The following is an 18,739-nucleotide window of genomic DNA, read 5'->3' as shown; positions in this document are numbered from 1 at the left end:
TTTATTTAATGTAGGAATTTTAACAGTTGCTGAAAGAAGACATGTGAGGCCGGTCAGTTTACTACAGTGTACGTGTTTGTCTATATGAGGAGGTGGACTAGACTACAAGATGCTGATTGTGGACATCGAGTGACATCATGTCTGCATTCGCTGCCAAAGTCAAATAAAACACACAATAATCTCTACAGACGCTGCAAATGAATTGGCTTCAAGAAAGAGCAACTGTTCATGATAAACGTGTGTTTTGTGTTGCGTGTACATTAAAATCTACAAGATAAAATAATAATGTCTTAAACCAGAATCTGTGCCGACATCAGTCTTTAACAGATACAGTGCTGAAGTATTCTGGGTCCTGAGTTGTGGCTCCCACTGCGTCCTGACCTGCAGTCTTGATGGGAGCTCTGGTCAGCATCAGTTTCACTCCTGCAGGGCCCTGAGCATCTGTGCTCTCCACAGCCATGACCTGCCCGATGAAATGCTGAAACACAGAGGAAAACACAGCAGGTGTCGTCAGCAGTGAGTACGTCTGCTTGTTGTTCTGCACAGTGTTAATGTCAGAGCACTTAGCAGACACATTTACAGTGGTTTCTCTTGTAGCTTCAAGGGGATTAACTTGGCATTAATCACTTCCTGGATAAAAACTGCTTCCTCATTTTGGTATTTTGTGAAACAGACATTTCCCTGATTCAGCTGTTTCAACCATCTTGCTGAACACACTACACGTTTTACCTCCTGTAGCCAGTTTATTAGAAGTGAGCAGTACAATATTTGATACTAAAAACCTCTGAAGTCGTATAAATGTTGCGTGTTAGTGAGAGACCTCTGTAGGATGAACAGCAGCACCTTCATGCTTTGGTTTGGGTCTGGATGATTCCCTCTGTGCTCTCACTTCCTGCACAAAAAAAAGTCAGTTGTTGAGACTAAAATGAAAAACACATTATTCAAACCGCTTGTTTGTAATCGTTTACATCTGCAGATGATAAAGACACAACCTTCAGGATCTCATAGTTTGAAGTCTTGGAAACGTATCTGTCCCATGACTTTGCAGTGAGCTCCCGCTGCTTCCAATGAGACTTCATCTGCAATACAAAGAGTCCACATTATGCTGAACAAGATGCCAAGTCACAGATTTACATCTCATTAAATTTACACACCATCAAAGCTCTACAATATTTATTTTAATCATTAAAAGGCTTTGAAAGTGTCGATCTGTTTCTGAGTCTGGATCTGCCTGAAAATATGCAACTGACAGACAATTCTGGGACACATGCCAGATTTTCCTTTTCTTTCAAGTTTCTGTGGTAGTTAATGAGAAAGGAGATTTATCACTTTTCACTGCCAGCCATGGATTCCCTTAGAGAAGAATAAATAAAAGAAAAAAACCTGGTGATCCATTTTTGATTATTCATTTTTTCATCTGTGAAAACTGAGGAGAAAAAAGTTTTGGCAGGTGAAAAATGTTTTGTTTTTGTCAGGATTGGCAAAACAAAAAAAGAAAGAAAAATTGATCACCAGAGGTTTTTTTCTTCACTTGCCTCTCAGGGTTTCCGTAGGCCACAGCCGAACTATAGAGGCTAATTTTGCGTGTTGTAAATCAAAGACAATATCTTCAGCTGACTCTGCTCTGTGAATGAAACTCTCGGCACCTCTGTGTACATGAGCTCCTCCTCGCTGAGTTCCTCTTTCGCCCGTTGTTCCAGGATGCTGTTTTGTTCTGCTACAACTCTGCTCGCTGTGTCCTCTGTGATCTTACAGATGGTGCTCAGAGCCTCATCATCAGGTGAGATCGGTCTCACGCCGTCCAAACTCAGCTCCCTGCTGATCTCTTCCCACGCCTCACCGACCTACAGACACCTCAGTGTTTATACTGTCTCTGTTTCTTTGTGTTATCTGAAACAAAAGTCTTTGCTTGCTGCTTAAATTACACTTACAGGGACATTATCTGTACTTCATTCCTGGTAACGCTTAAAGTAACACATAGACGGCTTTTTAGCTCCTTCAACAAACATTTTGAGCTCGAATTTTAACTTGCTCGTTATTTCAACATCTATCAAATAATTCTGATGGTGTAAAAATGACAAAAATCCTGATGGAATTTGGTGCAGATACTATTTTTATATTCAGTACTTTTCTTTTCTTAACAAACAGAATTTTTACCTTAAAGTCCAAATATCTCCTCACAATGCTCAAGGTCACATAATGTTTTGTTGACAATCCAGGAAGGTCATGAAAACCTGCAAAAGTACCAAATGATTGTTTTTTAAAGCTTATAGTTTTAACAGTTCATGATCTGTTTACAGCATCTAGGTTACATAATAAAAATAGCACTATCTACATATTCACACACGTTGATGTTATTGTTTATATAAACAATATATTTACTGCAATTTAGAAACTGGTCCAATTCTTTAATAACTGCTTTACCAATTTTGCAGAAGATGGAGTAAATCTTTGACCGCAGGTTCTCTGATAACTCCAGCACTGCTGGACTCTGTGCGTCAGCAGGAAACGACAGCTTGGTGTCGTCCTGTTGGTGAAGACTGAGGAGGGGCCTCTGGGGATCTTAAAGTCAAAAGTGGAACAGCAGAAAATAAGACAGAAAGATGTTTCATATGAGACACTTTGTGGAAAAAAAAATGGAGCAGCTCTGCAGCTTCAATAAAAGGGTTTTATCAAAGAGGGTTAATCAGTGATGATAAGATGGAGGAAGTCTATGGACGACTGAAAGTGCCAAAATAAAAAATAATAATGCCATTGACCTGCAATCCCTCCGTGTTGGTTTCGGCTGACTTGCAGCTCCTCCTCCTCCTCCCTCCACAGCTGCAGCAGGAGTCCAGGAGCCGTCTGACCTCCATCGCCCCTCCAGCTCAGGACGTGAGGCAGAGCGTTGGGGTTGTCACATAACTCCAGCAGGGTGGCGAGGATGTTGCAGTGTACGCATCTAGGGCTTGACTGTTGGAGAGAGATAAAGTTTCATATCAGTACTTTATGTTTAGATGCTTATTGACACAGTCACTTCAGTTAAGCTCTGAGAATCAGGCTGATACTTACAATGAGTAAGTCCAGCAGAAGAGACACTCCCTCTTTAGCCAGGAAGTAATCCTCTGTGGTGTAGCAGCCCACAATACAGGACCTGAAGGGACACGGACAAACTCTCTCAACTGTGGGAAATCAGTGAGTGCGTCCTTAATTTTGTCAATCAAAATTCTCCAAATTCTCAAAAATAAGAAAAAACACACCAAATATATGACCTCAATGTGTCCTCAACAACAGTTAAATGCCTGAATGCAGCCAAGACATATCAAGCAGATTCAAATTTGATTTCTGAAACCATATTGGAACTGGCATGTGGATTTTGGATATGGCATGTGTAAAATGTACCAATTGTTGGGATGTTTCATTATAATAAATAACAATAAATTAAGTAAGCGAGTTTCAAAGTGAGCTGACGTTGAGCTGAACTGACCACACACAGTCGACTGTGGAGAGGATGAGCTTGTTGTGTCCCAGACCGCTGTAGAACCTGTCGGAACCTTTCCTCAGGAAGTGAAGCACCATCTCAACTCCCTCGGATCCAAACAGCTCCTGTGGTCGAACATAACAGGACTGTCACTACAGACGTGTTGTTATGTATGTTACTGTAACTCTAACTGAAAACTTCGGGTTCTGATCTGAGCATGATGAGATGAAACCTGACTGACAAACAAATACAAACATAAGAGATTTAAAAGGTAATTAGTATTTAAAGTAACAGTATTGATTAATAAGCAAAACAATGTTACGAGGGGTCTCTCAATCAAAACAACACAACAACAACAAAAGATGTAGTTTAATGATGTCATGAAGTAGTGTGGGATCATGGGAATTGTTGTTTTTATTATTAAACTAAAATTTTCTCCAATCGACATAATAGCTTTCAATTAAACTAAAGTTTAGCTGTTTTACGGGGACAGTAAACAGATTACAAAGTGCTTTTATCAGGGTCATGACCTCAGCTTCACCTTTCTGTGCATGTCACTCTCACACAGCAGTGAAAGTATCAGTTGAATATCTAACTTTATCTCCAGGGTGACGACATCCTCCTCATCAGGACTTGCTTCCATCTGCATCAAAATCCCTGAGAAGAAACAACAGGTCTGTCTGTAAATGAACATGTTCATTAGGTAAAATGTTTCTGCTGATATTTCGCTCCTTGTGATGTGGAAGTCAAGTTTCATTTTAACTTACCCAAGAGCTGGTTGATGATTCCTTGATCACAAAGGTCCTGGTTGACTGAGTCTTCACATAAAGACGTCACAGATCTCAGCACTCTGATGCAATGAAACATCTGAGCTGTTTTACTGCCTCTTCCTCCTGTACCATGGGAGCTGTGACCAAAGAGAGCATCTGCACAAAAGGAGGGAATATAACCAGCATTTGTGAAGTGAGTGAACCAGGAGTCTGTGTTTTGCTCAAGGGCACTCGGACAGGACACATGAATGTTGGTGTTTGACCTCTGACCTTCGTGTATCTGTATCTGAGTCTCTTCAGTCTCTTATTTGTCCCTCATAATGTTTTACTGCATCCTCACCTTTCCTGACGCACCAGTCCAGCAGGAGCAGCAGACATGCGATTCCCTGACAGGATACGTATTCTTCCAACATGAGCGGAGCGATAGTGGCCAGGATGGTCAGTGCCTGCAGCTGCAGCTCCTCCTGCTGGGTGGAGGACCAGTGACGTGAACCTGACCGACGCTCAGACGAGGCTGTAGACGGCTTCATGAGCGTCAGCAGAGCCGGCATAAGTCTTTCCTCTTTAAAAAGCTGAGAGAGGAAAACATTCAGGGTGTTAGAAATGTGATGTTTAGACCCAGAACAGTTTCAGAGAAACTGAGTGTGTGACTGACCTGCAGTGCAGCAAAGTCCCTCGACAGTAAAACCAACAGATTCAACAGCAGCTTCTTCGTTTTCAAGTCTTCATTACTGAAGTTGAACTTGAGGTTTCGTACCAAAGGGTTCAGAGTTTTCACTAAAATATAAGTAAGGCAATTTTGTTATCATAGAAGGTGCTGCCATATTTGAAATAATTCAAATGTAAGAGTGAAACTAAAACTTTTGAGTAAAAAAGTGGCCTCACACTCTGGAAATGTGGCGAGAACAACTAGATCTTTGGCAAACGAACTCTCCTGAAAATTAAAAACATGATGTCAAGAAAGTTGTAGTTTCACACGCTTTCTAAATATGCTGAGAAAAAATATCAGTTGCAATGTGTTTCCATCATGACATCAATGAACCTGTACTCACAATAAGCAGAGAGTTGGGATTTTCAGCGATGAGAGCTACGATGATAAGCAGCTCATTTGTGAGTTGGTGGTCTGAGCGTCCAAAACCGGTGAAAAATGCTTCTTTTAGAGATCTAAAATACAAATAAACAAAAAGGTAAGATCTCTATTATCTATCTGTACATAATGAGAGCACAAAAGTATTCAAACTTGGAACATTTTTCAGAGTATGGAAGGTGATATAGTCTTGACTCATAAAACTTTTTCTAGATTTTTAAGTTTATATATTTCAGAAACGCTTGTCTCTAAATGATAAATCAATGAAATGCACTCTACAAGCAGGTTGCTTTTCCCTCACGCACTCTCCTCATCAGCCACACATGAAAACATCGTGAGCCCACAGGAGACACGTACAGGACACACTCCATGCTGCTGAGCTGAGCCGTCACCTCCTCCTTGTTGCCTCTCTCCAGCAGGTTCCAGAGGATCTCGGAGGAGCGGAACAGGACCTGACCGGACGGGTCGGGTTCGTTCATGTGGAGACAGATCGTCTCTGCTCCTCGTGCATTCAGTATTAACACACAGTTCAAATCTGTGGTTAAATGAAACAGAAATGTGATTAAAGAGGCGTGATTAGTGATAAAAACAGCCCATTGACCTGCTGACATTGACACAAGGACACTTAAAATCCATGTTTTGATTTACTGTCTGATTGTTATTTTGCAATGAGCTGATTTATGCTCTTGAGAGCTGGCTCCTTTATTTAATGAAGGAGGTCATCTGTTGGATTGACATGTCTGACAGATGCCCTCCTCCACCAGAGGAGTTACTGACCAGAGGAGCTAGAGAGGATCTGAAGTGTCTGCAGGAGCTGCAGCTTGATGGCGGGCTGGTTCTCCAGAGCTGCCATGGAGAGGAGCAACGTCTGAGGCAGGTCGCTGCGCTCCAGCAGCTGCAGCCTGTAGCCTGGAGAGGTTGGCTGGAGCCCTGTAGAAACAGATATTAAAAAAGGACCATAATAATAAAATAAACTACATTTGTGGATGTAAGGTATAAACTGCAAGACACAAACTAAAGAGAAAAAGATTACAAACACAGAAACAGAAAGAAAACAAAAAGTTAGACAACATTAAACTCCTAAACCCTGATTCCTTCTCAAGTAGCATAAGTTATGAAAAAAAAAAAACTTATTCTACTTGAAAACATTACATATACAGTACATTAAAGAAAGTATGTTAATTCTGCTTACTTCCTGATGGTTAGATAATAAGATCCATAGCCTACAACTGTCATGCCTTTACGCTAAATATTCAGCTAATGCCAGGAGCCAGTTAGCTTAGCTTAGCATGAATACTGTAACAACAATTGCTAAATTGCTTTCTCCTCAAACTCTCATCAAGAAAGAGCATATTTCCCAAAACTAATCCTTAACTGAAGCCATATGATGTCGTTTTAGTAGGTGTGTTACTCATACAATTGGAAACGTTTTATTGATACGTTGAATTTCCAAAAAGGACTAGTGTTACAAAGAAATCTCCCTTGGTGCTTAACAAAAACGTTGACAAAAATTATATTAACATTATTATATTCGCCCAGATTGATGAGCCGATTGAAGTTCATAAAATCAACCTTGTTATTAGAAGAAAAAAAGAAAGAAAGAAAGAAAAGGAAAAAAGAAAAGAAACCAAAGCACAAGCATGCCACCACAGAAGCCATGACAGAGAGCCTCACTTAGTGAAAGTCTAGAAAATCGGTTGTCAGAGGAGAAAGTCCGTGGCTTTGTCTTGAAGAGAGGGTCCGTACCATCGAGCAGCTGTTTAGGAGCCACACAGCTGTAGAACGATTGCACAGATGCAACTATCTGCTGTCTCACTTCAGCATCTGACACCCTCATCAGACATCCTGTCAACAGAAACACATCTGTCAAGTCACTCGCCATTGTCGCGCTTGTCTGAAGAAACTGCCTTCTTCAGTAACGCACCAAAAATTACCAAATCAGTTTGGAGCAATGTAAAGCAAAAATAAAGTAAAATGATGTTAATTATACAGCCTGTCCTCATCAGGAAAACAACCATACAGATTGGTAGTGCAAGCAGGTTATTGCCCCATATTTATGTTTTTTTTTTTGTTAAGTGGCGACCTCTAATGGCCATAGTAATTATTACAGCAGTGAAGGAGGAAGTCAGGTGAAGGAGTATAAAGAAAAAATTATCAAAATGTCTCCTTTAATAACTGATCTGTGTACCCATGTGAGAGAGGAACTCTACGACGTCCTGGGCGTAGTTCAGCTCATCAGATGCTTTCTCCTTCAGGAAGGGGAGGCTGCGATTAAAACAAAGCAACATGTTGATGTTCACAAGAAAAAAAACATGAAACTTTTTCATGTAGGTTTGAAATATTTGAGTTTCTTACCTACAAATGTTAAGTGCCTCACACAATATGGGCACATATTCAGGGTGATCCTTCACTTTCTCAGCACAGATATTCAGTATCTTGGCGATGCCTTTCAGCTCCTTCAAAAGCTTGAAATAATTTAAGAAGTTTTGACATTTTGGCAGAGTGTTTGCTTGAGCAGAGAGAAATCCCAGTGAGGGTGGGGAAGTGATGGGGCAAAGAGTTATCATGACGGAGGTTATTTCTGAAAAGGGAAAATGCTGACAGACACAGCGGCGCAGCGGTAAATTAGAGCCTTGGGAATGACATTTGGCTCTGTGTTCAAGTTGCATGAGAGCAAATCTATTTCTATCTCTGTACCAGGGGACGGTAATGAGGAAAATTTGACAGTGTCACCTGAGAGAGATTTATTTGGAAAACTTCGACACTCCGTCACCAGACATGTATGTCATAAGACTAAATGTAGAACAAAGGATACAAAGCCAATTTGGTTTCTCTTCAGGAGTTTCTTCAGTACGAAAAGGTGCCTCTCCTTCAAGTTAGCCTTTAATAAAAACAGATTGTACATTACGATTACATATAACAGAACTTAAAACAGAAAAAAAGTCTGATGATGTTAAAGTTTAACTTACTGTCAGTGGATCCTCCAGAAGACGAATCACCATACCGAGTTCGAGACTTTTAGCGCTGACCTGTTGGACATTAGCAGGATTATAACAACTCCTCTTTTGGGGCAGAATGTATTAAGTATGCAAACATCACATGTAATATTTAGTTGCATGTCTCCGAGCCTTTTTTGGGTCATTGACTCCTTTTTGAGAAGCATTTTCAAGCTTCAAAGGTTTTCTGGCAGTAGCTTATTTAATAATATTTAGTTGATGTCAATGCACTGTAATACGTAAATATTATGGCTGAGTTTGTTGGGTTTTCTTACATCTGGAGAACAAGATTTGTAGGTAGAGGCATCTCTACAGCACTACATTACTTCACTATAATGCTGTTTTGTCACATGTTTTACCTTTACCGAACATTTTTTTATTCATTGTGGAGCCTGAATAAATAATCCATATCCAAAATTGCCTAAAATCCTTAAAAGTTTGTTGGTAGTTTCTGGGATAATGTATTTGCTCCATCTGGCAATTAAAGATAATCACCATTTTCACAAAACTTGGAGGGAGGATGAGTCTAAGCCCAGAATAGACCCGGTTAACTTTTGGTGCGGATCGTAATAAAGAGACGGAGGATTCTTTTTCCCACTTTCTTTAACACTGTGAGATAAGATGTTTTTCCACATTTTTGTTAATTTATCGGGGAATAATGCATGGATCGTGATGAAAGAAATCCGGCATATTTAGGTGGCTAGTATCTGTGAGTGACTACAAAAGGGGACTGTTGGGCCATTAGTCAAAAATAATCTTTCATTTCTCAATGCACTATGAGCGTACCATGTTTTTTTAATTGTCACAATCTGTGTGTACACTCATTGCTGCCACTAATTACTGCCTGTTGAAAGCCCATCAACAAAGTTGTTCTGCTTTTTATTAATGTAAAAAAGAAAGAAACTGAAATAATTAAGGTATCAAAATCAGATGTTTACATAAAGTTCCTCCATACGATAAACCAACCAAAACAATAAAATCTTATTTCTCTATTCAATGGATACTGAATTGTATGTGTGCATATTTAATAAAACCCAGAATAATACATTTCAGAAAATGAAATATAAATGTACAGTTATTATTATAATTACAAACCATTTGAGCACTTACAACATTGATAAACATTAATAACTGTTTTATATTCCGTTTTTTAATGATCAGGGATTATTATCATCATAAAAAATATAAATTAATTAATTAAAAAAATGGTTATGAACTGAGAACTGGAGGAGACATTGTAGTTTTAAGAGAGTGTAGTAAGGACAGTGACTGTTTACCTGCTGGTTCTCATCTGATGCTCTCGGTCTGCTCACAGGAATGTCCGGTTTTCTTCTGTGCACAACTTTGCCTGAATCCATTTGCAAAACGTGATTAAACTTCTTGCTTCACCTTCTTACTTTGGCCGCAAAGACAAACATCGTCGCCTCACTGGATTTTTGCCTCACGAAAAATATTTTGTGGTTCCGGTTGTTTTTTTACGTTAGTTAAGGTCAAAAGAAGTCACTTGTAGATGTTTTTAGGTCCGAGTTTACTTTCTAAAATCGTTGTGTTAACTCTGACGGAACCTTAACCTGAACCAGAGTTGTTTTCTACTAACAAAACTCCGATAAAATCCTCTTTTTAGCGTCAGTCGTGCATCGTCTCCCTCTTTCCCTCTCTTGTGTTGCCCGTCCGAGTCTGACAGCGTACTGCAGTTGCTATGGCTACCGTGTAGTACGGCGAGCGGCAGGGTTCAAATCGCGTCTCGAACGAAACGCCCATTTCCTCTTTAAAACAGGAAGTGGTATTCTGGCAACAACATCGCATTGATTTCCCCCACAACAATAAGAGGGAGACGAGCACAACATTGACAAACCGCCTCTGAAAGTCACTGAACGTCAGTAAAATCTCTGGTTTTGAGGAAACATCGCAGTCCGTCATGTTGTCGGATGCAGGTCAGTGTTCATAACGCGCTGCTAGTGCTTGCTACATGCTAAATGTGACAGGCGGACATGGTTTGGCTGTTTAAAGAGCCTGCTAATGTGTACAACTGCCCCACCATTGCTGTTTCTACATAATTAATCCCGTGTTTCATTCGCTTTGCTCCATTTTGAATTGGTTCTGTTAATAGGATACACCTGAACGTCACGTTATCTGTCATAAAGAGCCTCACCAGCCTCAACAAAGGCCCCATTTCAACTGAGCTGTGTTGTATTGTCTGCTGTTATGGCTGTTTTAGACTATTCAGGGAATGCCTCCGGTGCTCGGCGAGCCAAGAAGAGGAGCTCCGGGGAGTCACCGGGGGATGGCCAGACCCTGCGCTCCTCTGGAAGACAGATCAACGTCCGGGTGAAGCGCACCAACAACCCTCCACCTGGACAGGTAAACTGCAGCATGCATGACCATTCAACCTCTGCTTGCGAGCTGGACACAGTCTTCATCCACAGCCCTCATCTTCTGCAGGGTCCTCCATGGTTCTGTATTTGGTCCCATTGTTTATTCTTTTATATGGCACAATACATAGAAGTCCATCAGTGTAACACAAGTAGAATCAGTATGAGCGACAACATAACTTTTAACCAAAATGTGCTCTTCTTAATATTGTCAGTATGGCTGTGGATACGGATTTAGCTTAATGGATCTGTGCATCCCCATTTTAAATCTGCTCTCTATATAAAGATGAACTCAGTGGCACCATTTTCCAAACTCTTCTCCTGTAGAGCAAGAGAAAGGCCACAGACACAGAGGAGGAGGACGACCAGTCCGAGAAAAAGTACAGAAAGTGTGAGAAGGCTGGATGCTCTGCGACATACCCAGTTTGTTTCGCAAGTGCATCTGAAAGGTAGCATGCTTCTCTGTGTAATAGGAACCAGATCGCAACTCGGTCACTCTTTTGTCAGATACAGATTGTTTTGATGGACCTGATTGTCCCTTCTCAGGTGTGCTAAAAATGGATACACATCTCGCTGGTACCACCTCTCATGTGGTGAGCATTTTTGCAACGAATGCTTTGATCACTACTACAGAAGGTAATGTTGACAGAACAACCACTCGCATAACATTAATAAAGAACGGTTTGTTTCACTATATTCAAAGCTGTAAGATCACATTCTTCTTTTTCCACTGGCAGTCACAAAGACGGCTACGAGACCTTTGCTGCGTGGAAGAAGACGTGGACTAGTAACGGGAAAAGTGAGCCCAGTCTAAAAGCTTTCATGGCAGATCAGCAGCTACCGTTCTGGGTGAGCGCAGGCAGCCTTCCTGGTTCCTGTTAAACAGCTGAATGTGGTTACTATAAGTTTGCCATGTCACAAACAGTCATGTTGATTGTGACATGGTTCCTTTCAGGTTCAATGTACTAAACCGGACTGCAGGAAGTGGCGTCAGCTGACTAAAGAGATCCAACTCACTGCCTCCCTCGCTGCATCGTACCGCTGCGGAATGAAGTTCAACAACATCAAAGTAAACAGGAAGCAAAAAATCAAACATAATCAGCCAGTCACTAGTGAAATTTCTGATTTTATCTTTGTAATGAATTTTTCCCACAGACTGAGGGTCCAGACCAGTGCTCCCAACCAGAGGACCTGGTAAGATGGTGATGTGTGTCTGTGTAATCTGGTTTTGAATCCGAGCAGGAAACTGATTCTTAATTAACTTGTTAAAATCTGTATAATAAGCAATTTCAAAAATAAACCTTCAGTATACAGTAAGTGCATGAAAGACACAACAGTGATTTGCATCCTCTTCAATCTCATGTCGTTTAATTTCTCACAGAGAGTGGCCGAGGTGACTGACAGCTGGTGGCATTCAATGTTGATTTTGCCACCATTGTTCAAAGAGAGTCCAGCCAGCCCCTTCCTCGCTGCATACTACCCTGACTGTGTGGGGATGAGTCCATCAGGCCCTCCCAGCAACGTGTCTCTGACTGAGCTGAGGGCCGATCACTGCAGAGCCGTCCAGCCACAGAGTAAGTCTGTGTACAGAGAGATATGGGACTATGTGGGAATAATGCACCAGAGAGATTATTGTTCAACCTCCCCTGTAGAGATATGCGTCTAAACTGTGTAGTAATGTGGTGTTTCAATCATGATTTTATCCCTCAGTTCCAGGCCTGTGTCCGTACTTCCAGCCCTTCTACCAGCCCAATGAGTGTGGTAAGGCTCTGTGTGTGCGGCCGGATATGATGGAGCTGGATGAGCTTTACGAGTTTCCAGAATTCTCCCGCGATCCCACCATGTATTTAGCTCTGCGTAACCTTATTCTGGCCTCCTGGAACAAGAATTGCAAGGTACACTGCAGATCTTTCAATATCACATCTTCTCCTCATGACAAAAAAAGGGAATATAGGACTCCAAAAAAGAGCAAAATTCAAAACAATGAGCAGTTTTTCTTGTTTTTCTAAAGGAGGTGCTGACTTCCCAGAAGTGTGCTCTGAACATCATCGTCCGGGGTTTGGTGCGTGTGCGCTGCGTGCAGGAGATGGACCGCGTGCTCCAATTCATGACCAGGAAGGGTCTCATCAACACTGGTGTGCTGGCAGTGAAACGGCCTCTGCTCCCTGAGAGATACTGCTCTGTGAGTTTCTTCATCTTTACTTCATCGTGACACAACAGTGCACATCACATTTCTTTGGCTAAGCATTACAGCTTCCTCCTCCATTTCATCATTTTTACAGAAGAATGTCATCATCATCGGTGCCGGAGCTTCAGGTCTGGCTGCTGCACGACAGCTGCAAAACTTTGGCACTCAGGTAAACTTTGGCACCTCCTGTTTGATATCGTTTGCCGGTCACAGTGCTGCTGCTGTACACTCTACATTTTCATTGGTTTACAGGTGGTGGTGCTTGAGGCGAGGGAGAGAATTGGAGGTCGTGTGTGGGATGATCCTTCTCTAGGTGTCACTGTAGGGCGAGGAGCTCAAATCGTCAACGGCTGTGTAAACAACCCCATCGCCCTAATGTGTGAACAGGTAAGAATTTTTTTAAAGTCTGCATTAAAGTGATCTTTAGTCTGTGTTTTTCTTTTTCATCTGCTTAATGGAAACACACGCAATGTCTTAATGGAGCAGTTCATCCAAAAATGAAAATTCAGTCATTATTTACTCAGTTTACTCAATGCGAAGTTTTATAGTCCACACTGCATTTCTGGAGCTTTAAGACCAAAGACCCTTGTTCTTCTAATTTGACTCCTCACTCTTCTGTTGTAGATGGGCATCAAGATGCACAAGCTTGGAGAGCGATGTGACCTCTTTCAGGAGGGCGGGCAGGTCACTGACCCGGCCATCGACAAGCGCATGGACTTCCACTTCAACGCCATCCTGGACGTGGTGTCGGAATGGAGGAAGGACAAGTCTCAGAACCAGGACACACCGCTGAGAGGTGCTGAACAACATTATTGTTTTTATCTAAAGTGTGATGTTCACTGATGTTCACTGAAGTTCAGTGAAGCTCCTTTATCAAATGGATCCAACAGCATGATAACTTTCATTATTAGACTAAGATTTTGTTTTTTGTGTTCACATTTAGTTCTTTTGGTGAGAAACATTCAGTTTATCTTCACTTTTCCTTGCATGACCCTCTGACAACTTCGCCTTCTTCTGCAGCTATAAAAGCTATTTTCATGTTCAGCCATACCTGCACATTATTATTACAAGTAGGTCACAAGTGTGAATAGGTACAGGGTAAAGTATTAAAAGTAAAATGGAAGTAGTGCTGAGAAAAAAGTGTGCTACTCAGGGACACTAAATAAACAATAAAACAGTATATAAAAAACAGGATTTGGTCAGTATTTAGTATTTTAGAGATACTTGACCTTTTAGGTTTTTGCATTTTATCCCTACAGAAAAAGTCCAGGAGGTGAAGAAGAACTTTCTTCAGGAGTCTGGAATCCAGTTTAGTGATTTGGAGGAGAAAGTGCTTCAGTTTCATCTCAGCAACCTGGAGTACGCCTGTGGAAGCACGTTAGACCAGGTCCGTGTCTATTTCGACTAGTTTTCACTGAGCGCTTGTATATTTGATTTTGGGTGTTTTGGGAAAATTCAGGCTGGTTTATCGTTGTGAATGCATCCTACATTTCTGTCTGTCCCTGTAGAATCAGGAAAACATTCACCATAGAAGCAAACACACTGGACACACGTGCATCACTGGAACAAACGTACAAAATGTTTTTACACACAGAAAGAAATTAAATGTATAACAGAGACAGAGACAGTGTTTCACAAAGTTTCTCCTAAATCAACAAATCACAAAATTGTGCGATTTCTTTTTTTCCAAGGGTTTCTGGAGATATTGTAGTTAATAATTATTCTCAAGTATATTGGTTTGTTTGTTTTGTTTGTTTGCAGGTATCGGCAAGATCCTGGGACCACAATGAATTTTTTGCTCAGTTCTCAGGAGACCACACTTTACTCACAAAGGGCTACTCTGTGTTACTCCACAAACTGGCCGAGGGCCTCGACATCCGCACAAAGTGCTCGGTTTGTAACCCAATCTTTTTATTGTTTAGCTTCCTTAACCTTTGTTACACTACGTTGTATACTACATAAATAAACCATGTTTTTAAAAATCAGGTGTACATTCTTTTATTCTAGGCACAGTCCATTGATTACTCAGGTGATGTTGTCAAAGTTACCTCTTCCAATGGGTCCCAGTGGACGGCACAGAAGGTAAAAACATTGTTAAACTTTATTATTATTCCAAAACTATAATTTTCAGAGAATGTTGAATGTATTCAGTGCTGATTTTAATGGTTTAATATGGTTGAGTTTTAACATCCTTCCCTCTTTTCAGGTTCTTGTTACAGTCCCATTGACTTTACTCCAGAAGAACTTCATCCAGTTCAACCCGCCGCTTCCTGAACGGAAACTGAAAGCAATCCACAGTCTGGGAGCTGGTATCATAGAGAAGGTGTTAACTGTTAATGTGTAACTCATGGTTGTAAATAACTACAGGCAACCAAGTGAATGTTGAGTAATTGGTAAGATTAAGATCTGAGTTTCACTACTCTATCAGATATTTATATGATTAATATGATCTCAAAACTTCTTTCAGATCGCTCTTCAGTTCCCGTACAGATTCTGGGACAACAAAATCCAAGGGGCAGACTACTTTGGTCACATACCACCAAGTCCCGACAAGAGAGGCATGTTCGGTGTCTTCTATGACATGGAGCCACAGGTTTGTTTTTTATTTTTCTCATTTGTATCCGTGCAGTAACACAATGTCTTTCAGCTCAACACATCTTAAAATCATGATATAAATCAGAAACTACAGTTAAGGAAGGAACTTCCTACGTGATTCCTACTAGAGAAAATTACTGATTGTAAGGAAACAGACACAACGGTGCTTAGTTTCAGGTAATAATACACTTAATAATAATGAGTGTAATTCTCCATTTAAGCCAATAGATCTCCTTAAATCCTACATCTACCGGTGTTACGCTGCTGGACTGTTTACAGGAACAATGCTTTTATGTTTTGATCAACAGAAGAACATTTGAATGCCATCTGCAGTTTAACAAGAAACCAGAAGATACAATAAAATAAATGTGAAAAGAAGAAGAGGAGGATAGATTACATTTGACCTCACATCTGTGTGTGTGTGTGTGTGTGTGTGTGTGTGTGTGTGTGTGTGTGTGTGTGTGTGTGTGTGTGTAGGGGAAGCAGGCTGTCCTCATGTCTGTTATCACTGGTGAAGCTGTACCTTCTGTCCGGGACATGGAGGACAAGGAGGTGGTGGAGGAGTGCATGAAGGTCCTGCGAGAGCTTTTCAAAGAACAGGTAAACCTGTCACACTTTTGTGACGCTTCGGACTGACATTTTTTTGAGTGTAACTTACACATTTACTCAGGGTAACTGATGAACAGGGGACAGTAAGACCAATAAAGCCCAGGAACTAAACTAAATGAGGAGCTAAAAGTAAATTTTCACATTCATTTGATAGTTGATACTTCCTGCACCAGCACAACGTACTCTCTCCCAGAACAGCCACTATGTGTGGGCCTTGAACTAAAATTAGACCCAAATTCCTCCAGTGAGGTGAAGCCCCTGAGTTCCTAAAAAGGTTTTTGCAGTGGAGAAGTGAATTAAACAGAAAGTCACCATGCCTGGGCTAATAATTTATGATAATGCATGTAGAAACTTGTAAAATACACCCTGTATGTTTTCTATTAACAACAAATAAACCTTTTATACAATTTTATTTCAGATGAATTTTTGTTTTTGTTCGTCATTACCATTAGTTGTTATTTACTGTTGGTCATCCTTTACAGGAGGTCCCAGAACCAGTGGATTTCTTTGTGACACATTGGAGCAAAGACATGTGGTCCCAGATGTCCTACAGCTTTGTGAAGACAGGAGGAAGTGGAGAGGCCTATGACATCCTCGCTGAAGACGTGCAGGGAAAAGTGTTCTTTGCAGGAGAGGTAACAGTGGCTTTTACCATTTTTATCAAATGTGTTTTATCACTGCAAAGATGGAAGCATGCATCTACTCTTGGACGAGAGGCTAGCTAACAAAGCTAACTAAGCTAGCTCATCCCGTGCTGTCACAAGCACGGTCCTCTCATCCATAGATGCATGTTTCCTTCTGCGTGTTGACACATTTGCTGGGTGTAGATCGGTAGAAAGAAAATAGTTCCTACATGAAACTGCTCACAACAAAGTCTGTGGATCATCTTGAGTAACCAGGCCATGATTTCTTGAAAGAGACATTGCTGTTGAGTTTTTCAAATGTAATGTTTTTTGGTGATTTGAGCACCACAAGCCGAGTGCATCTAGTTCCGTTATTTTAGAGAGAAGGTAGACATCTCCACGGCCGATATCTCCAAAAATCAGTAACTCAGACAAAAACACACAACAGTTGAGAGGAAAAATCTGTGTTTTTGGCGTGAACTGTCCCTTTAACTCAAGGTCCACTTAGCTGTCCACTAGCTTTTTCCACACTCTCAGAAAGAAATGTTGCAGATTTTTTAACTGCTTCTTGCTGTTTTTTCATGGATTTTTTTTGTCATTGTTTTTTGTTACCAGGCCACCAACAGACACTTCCCTCAAACTGTGACAGGAGCCTACCTGAGCGGGGTCAGAGAGGCCAGCAAGATGGCTGCTATGTAAACTCTAACGGTTCCAGAGCACTTAAAAACACCAGCATGGACACACGGACTGCACTGAGCAACAGACCGTTAAACAACTTGGACTGCGTGACCCAAACTGCTCCAGTTAAAATGATAATACGTTGTACTGTGATTCGTCTGATCAACATGACACCATTTTGATGGGGTCAAGTAGCGCTCTGCAGTGCCTGGCTCTACACATTTAACACAAAAGAAGCTAAAGTGCTTTTATTTATATCAGAAATCAAGCTGGAAAATTGTTGGTTACAAGATGCAAAATAATTATTAGCAAGGCCTCGGTCCGAGAGCAGGGTGGTGTTATCTTAAATTTGAGTTTAATGAATGGTGTATGTAGCACTTCTTCGATGAAAAGGTCAGAAAATTTCACTTTTGATTTTCAGATTAGGGTGCATGAAACATTGGTAAACTCTCAGTCGTCTAATCATGAATTCAACTGCGTAAGATTTAATCTCCAAGGATTATAAATATTTTCTTTGAGAGTCATTCACCAATATTTCATACAGCCCTAATGAATTTGCTTTGTATTATATGTGATTCATGTGTTGGTATAAACGGTAAAGAGATAAAAGGTTAGATATATAGTAAGAGTAATTCTGTGATAGCACTTTTGATTTAAAATCACTGTTTGATTTAAAAAGAAATGAATAGTTCACGTGTATGATAAATTCAATTCTCCCCTTACTGTCTCAGGGATATGATCAAGACATCACCAACATCACCAAGCAGAAAATGATCCAAGAAAATAATGATTGAACAATTCTGAAGACGGTTGGAAAAAAATAAAACAACACAACCAACCTCTTGTATAACAGTTAAGTTCCTGATGTTCGGGGTTGGGGAACAGCACAACAATGTCCTCACTCTGTTGATTAATGTTGACTAAGTAAGCTTTACATGTCGGTCCTCATATCACTGTCTGGATCAGTACATCTACATGATCATGTCCTGTTTGTCCAACATTACAGTGTTTGAATATTTATCTTGTGTGTGTGTGTGTGTGTGTGTAATAAACTGAGCTTTCAACTGCCATACTCATGGCTTGTGAATGAATATTTTAGCTCCTTTTTTCCTTCAATCAGTGTTTGTTACGGTGGCCCTAAAGGGTCAAAACGCCATGGACCGTGATTGGATTCGAAACTGTTTGTGATGTCACAAATGACGTTCGTAGTCCCACATCTTGAGAGTTGGATTTTAAATGAGCACAGAGGAACTTTACATTTTCAGCAGTGATTGTGAAAACAGCCCTCTAGTGTCAAACTCTGCAGAGTAAAGCTCAAACAATGAGCTCAACATATGTTTGACTGAAGGTGGGACAACTGT

The 18,739-nt window shown here is 40.8% G+C and overlaps 2 protein-coding genes across 2 annotated transcripts; one reads left to right on the top strand and one right to left on the bottom strand.

The window, feature by feature from the left end:
- Window positions 1–28: 28 nt before the first annotated feature.
- On the bottom strand, window positions 29–9,851 carry LOC141010485 (cilia- and flagella-associated protein 69-like). Its single transcript, XM_073483466.1, has 23 exons — window positions 9,591–9,851; window positions 8,287–8,346; window positions 8,133–8,198; window positions 7,673–7,782; window positions 7,506–7,582; window positions 7,064–7,162; window positions 6,095–6,247; window positions 5,675–5,852; window positions 5,283–5,394; window positions 5,116–5,164; window positions 4,886–5,007; window positions 4,571–4,802; window positions 4,228–4,386; window positions 4,002–4,117; window positions 3,467–3,585; window positions 3,052–3,133; window positions 2,760–2,952; window positions 2,425–2,562; window positions 2,158–2,234; window positions 1,647–1,844; window positions 993–1,079; window positions 821–892; window positions 29–478 (listed from the first exon to the last, which is right to left on the bottom strand). The coding sequence occupies exons 1-23, from the start codon at window positions 9,669–9,671 to the stop codon at window positions 314–316; spliced, it is 2,745 nt and encodes a 914-aa protein (XP_073339567.1). The 5' UTR covers window positions 9,672–9,851; the 3' UTR covers window positions 29–313.
- Window positions 9,852–10,098: 247 nt separating this feature from the next.
- On the top strand, window positions 10,099–18,469 carry kdm1b (lysine demethylase 1B). Its single transcript, XM_073483473.1, has 21 exons — window positions 10,099–10,247; window positions 10,532–10,674; window positions 11,013–11,134; window positions 11,232–11,321; window positions 11,423–11,534; window positions 11,641–11,754; window positions 11,841–11,879; window positions 12,067–12,259; window positions 12,396–12,580; window positions 12,697–12,867; window positions 12,968–13,042; window positions 13,126–13,260; window positions 13,498–13,669; window positions 14,133–14,260; window positions 14,635–14,766; window positions 14,881–14,955; window positions 15,080–15,196; window positions 15,341–15,466; window positions 15,946–16,068; window positions 16,560–16,712; window positions 17,316–18,469. The coding sequence occupies exons 1-21, from the start codon at window positions 10,232–10,234 to the stop codon at window positions 17,397–17,399; spliced, it is 2,505 nt and encodes an 834-aa protein (XP_073339574.1). The 5' UTR covers window positions 10,099–10,231; the 3' UTR covers window positions 17,400–18,469.
- Window positions 18,470–18,739: the final 270 nt, after the last annotated feature.

The sequence above is a fragment of the Pagrus major genome, chromosome 16, assembly GCF_040436345.1.
Source record: "Pagrus major chromosome 16, Pma_NU_1.0".
Lineage (NCBI taxonomy): Eukaryota > Metazoa > Chordata > Actinopteri > Spariformes > Sparidae > Pagrus > Pagrus major.
Note: the sequence above shows the minus strand (reverse complement) of the source record. Positions and strands in the feature narration are given on the sequence as shown.